This window comes from Colobus angolensis, unplaced genomic scaffold (genome assembly GCF_000951035.1).
Source record: "Colobus angolensis palliatus isolate OR3802 unplaced genomic scaffold, Cang.pa_1.0 Scaffold597, whole genome shotgun sequence".
Taxonomy (NCBI): Eukaryota; Metazoa; Chordata; class Mammalia; order Primates; family Cercopithecidae; genus Colobus; species Colobus angolensis.
In genome coordinates, this window is record NW_012119565.1 from 329,141 (window position 1) to 332,882 (window position 3,742).

General features: G+C 42.8%; 1 protein-coding gene across 1 annotated transcript in view; it reads left to right on the plus strand.

The window, feature by feature from the left end:
- Nucleotides 1-766: 766 nt before the first annotated feature.
- CDC27 (cell division cycle 27) overlaps nt 767-3,742 on the plus strand; it is a 77,924-nt gene continuing 74,948 nt past the window's right edge. The window contains exon 1 of the mRNA XM_011962568.1: nt 767-793. Coding sequence (XP_011817958.1) covers nt 767-793 — 27 coding nt within the window. The remainder of the gene's footprint in view (nt 794-3,742) is intronic.

Sequence of the window (3,742 nt, forward strand, 5' to 3'; positions counted from 1 at the left end):
TTTCCCTCTCTGAATTTTTATATTACTTATAATAGGCACCACATAATATAGCGTTCTCTGTTACACTACTTTTCCCTTAAATAGACCTTGACCTCCTTGAGGACAGAAGCTATCCTATATCTTTGGAGTGGCAATCTTTCCAAATTTCTTTAGCTTTCCCCAGAACCGTGAGTAGATACTTCTGGAATGGACGAATGATCTAAACTCAATAGACAAATACTTGTTGATTCATTAAAGTCTGCCCCAAACTCTGCTGTTTCACTCTGCTTTATAATTTACAGCACACCAATTAACCCAGAAGGGCTGAGCGGCGAATTAACGCTGCAGCCCCGCCACGTAACGCTCCCGGCCCGCTCAGTCACGCCACGCCCAGCCTGCTGGTTGCCGATTGGGCGTGGCCCAGCCCTGGGAAGGCCGATTGGGCGTGGTGTGCGTGACTGAAGGCGTGGCTGAGAAGAAAAACCAACCCTTGGGGTAAAACCCGGAAGTTCCCGGAAACCTCCAAAAATTCCCGCAAACAATTTTCTCTCCCGTCGACCCACCTCGGGCATTTCCGACCCCTTTCGGGCTTTTCCGTCTGGCTGCCGCTCGGCTTTCTCCACTTCGGGAATTTCCGTGTCCCGCTCGGAAGCACTCGGCAATCGCTCGGCCTCCCCCATCCCCCGGTAACGGTCGCTGGTGAGTTTAAATGAGCCGGGGCTGGCCGGGCCGGAGCCGCTACCGGGGGGGCCTGAGGCATTGCAGAAAGTGGGCCTGAGCCTCGAGGATGACGGTGCTGCAGGAACCCGTCCAGGTAATGATAACCCTCTTCTCTGAGGCTTGGCTTGCAGCCTCGGTCGGGAAGCAGCGTAGGGCCACTCCGCGGCCTGGTGCGGCCTAGGCCCGGCTGCTTCTCCCGCCTCCCCTGCTGCCAAGTCCTGGCTATCTTTCGTCAGTTCGGAGGCCTTGCCCGCAGCCTAAGCCGTGTTACCTCTGGCCCTACGTTACTTCACCCTTAGTGTGAGCGGCTTCGGCGAGAATAACCGTCTTTCCCGTCCAAGCCAACGTCCGGCCAGCCCTTCCTGTCAGTCCAGGGGCCTGGCTTGACTGGGGGTGGGAGATGAGGGGCCGAAAACGCACCCCAGGCGCTCTCTTGCCTAAAAGATGATCGAGAAGCACATTTGATCGGAGCTTGTATGATCTTCGCGATGGTAGGGCAAGTTTGCGGAGGTTTTTTTATTTTTGTCTTCGGTGAGAGAGTGGAGGGAGAGTAGGATCGGTGTCTTTAATACTAATTTCTATTTTGGTAACAGACTTCCTATCCCACGTTTCCTTTCTCGGTGAATTTCCCACCGGACAATGATGGTTTGAGAAGACAACTCCAAGCCTCAGTGCTGAGGTGCAAGCACCAATACCAGGGGAGGAGGTGGAAAGGGCATATCTGGGTTGTTTTCATCCTCTCTGATGGAGATCAGGAGCATTTTGTTGTGCATGTTTATAAGGCATTCAGGAAATGAAAGACAGATAGTGGTGTTTGTGTCTGTTTCACTGCCCTTACACCAAGGTATGCTTTGACGCACCGTGCTGTGTTGCATTAAAGGAGCCCTATTGGATTTTAAGTCTGTGATGCGGTGCCAAGTCATTTTCCCCTCTGACATCTGGAGAAACTGAATCTTTTGTGCCTTGGTAATGGACCAGGTCTGGGAGACTTCCTCCCACCGTGTGATCTTTGACTTGATCAGAATTGACCTCTATCAACCGCTGTCATTGAGTCTTGGACTTTATTTTGAAGTTATAAAGCAAACCAATTTTTAGAAATTCCTTCATATTGCCTAAGGCTTCAGTTATCAAATAGTAAATATTTTATTATGTCACTACTTTCATATTTATTTCATTTTTCTAAACAGCATGAAATACTCATTTCTTCTAGTTTGGCTTCTTCTCCAGCTGTTTACATATAGCAGCTATTAGTGTTTGAATTAATAAAACGTTAAGATTGTATCTTATGAAATTTACCTGTCTGTAAGTTGTATCGGTTTTTCTAGAGCTATTTCTTTTTACCAGCATAGTTTCTTTTAAGATTTTTTTTTATTCTGGCTGTAGATGAGGTAATTATATAATTTTTTTAAGGCCTAACATGAACTTAAATAGATAAACAGATTACTCAAGTTATTTGATTTCTGTTGCATATTCTTGTAATTTTGTTTTAATAGTTAATGATTTTTTTTTTTTTTTTTGCCTTCTCTGGCCCCAGAAGTCTTCTAAAGTGATGAACTAGTTGCACTGATAGATGATAACCACCATTTAATAATAATTTCAGACTTTATAAAAGCATGGAAGGCCGGGTGCGGTGGCTTACACCTGTAATCCCAACACTTTGGGAGGCTGAGGCGGGTGGATCACCTGAGGTCAGGAGTTCGAGACCTGCCTGGCCAACACGGGGAAACCCCGTCTCTACTAAAAATATTTAAAAATTAGCCGGGCGTGGTGATGGGCGCCTGTAATCCCAGCTACTCGGCAGGCTGAGGCAGGAGAATTGCCTGAACCCAGAAGATGAAGGTTGCAGCGAGTTGACATGGTCCCGCTTCTCTCCAGCCTGGGCGACGGAGTGACACTCCGTCTCAAAATAAATAAATAAATAATAAAAGCATGGAAAAGAAAAGGAATATGTATCCTGTTTCTAGATAGTACCCATCAGGTTTCCTATTTGCCCTTAAAGTACTCTTAGCAGTAACACACTTCAATATTTTTAAGGCTTAAATGTCAAATTTGCTTATTTTTCATACTAGCATTGTCCATTAGATTTTTGAGATAGTGGTAGAAAGTTTTAGGATATAACTAGGTAAAAATTTTGGTTGTATAGTATAAGAAGAAGCCATTCAAGAAGGGATTTGGAGCAGTGAGAAGAACAAGCAACTTTGACTACAATGATAAAGATCAATGATCAGGGATAGTGCTGCTAATGGGAAAGAATTAGGAAGAGAATAAAAATAGGACAGACATGTAAGATACTGTCTTTATTAAAAAAAAAAAAAAACACAAAACTATGATGACCGATTGCATGTATTTGGAAAGCAATGAGAGTAAGTTGGAAAATTGTTCTTTCTTGGAATGCCTCAGAGTTGATGGTATTACTAGGCATAGGAAAAAGTTCACAGAAAAGATGAACAACTGTTTTCTGCATTTTTTTTTCTTTAAAGTTTTAGCATAGAATGGCCAGGCTGATATACCATATATGCCTAAATTAAAACTCCATCTCAAATTACTGCTTCTCAGAAGAGTATTACTTTATATTTGAGTCCTTATAAAAGTCTCAAATATGAGGCAGAAGTTCTGTCCGTTCCTTTATTGTTAATAGTAACTATTTGGAAAGACACACTAGGCTAAGTGACTTCAGTGAGAGCTTTTTGGATATTTATAAAAGTCACCTGATGAAATTGGTTTTTTAAAAAGAAGCAAAGAGATTTTATAGAGATTTAGCAATTATTCCCGGGTGAAGCAAGACTTCACAGGAGTGTTGGATGAAGTTGTAAATAAGCCTTTCAAAAATTGATTTAATAAGCAATATAGCAATTGGGTACTATATACATGATATTGTTTTAGAGATCATTAGATGGTGAAGAAGTACTTTTGGCTGGGGATAAAATGTTCAGGGACAGCATCTAACATGGATTCAAAGAGTAACATATTTTCGCTACTCAATGAGAAATTTAGATTTAATGTACATTGGTAATGAATAACCATTATATGAGCAGAAGAGTTT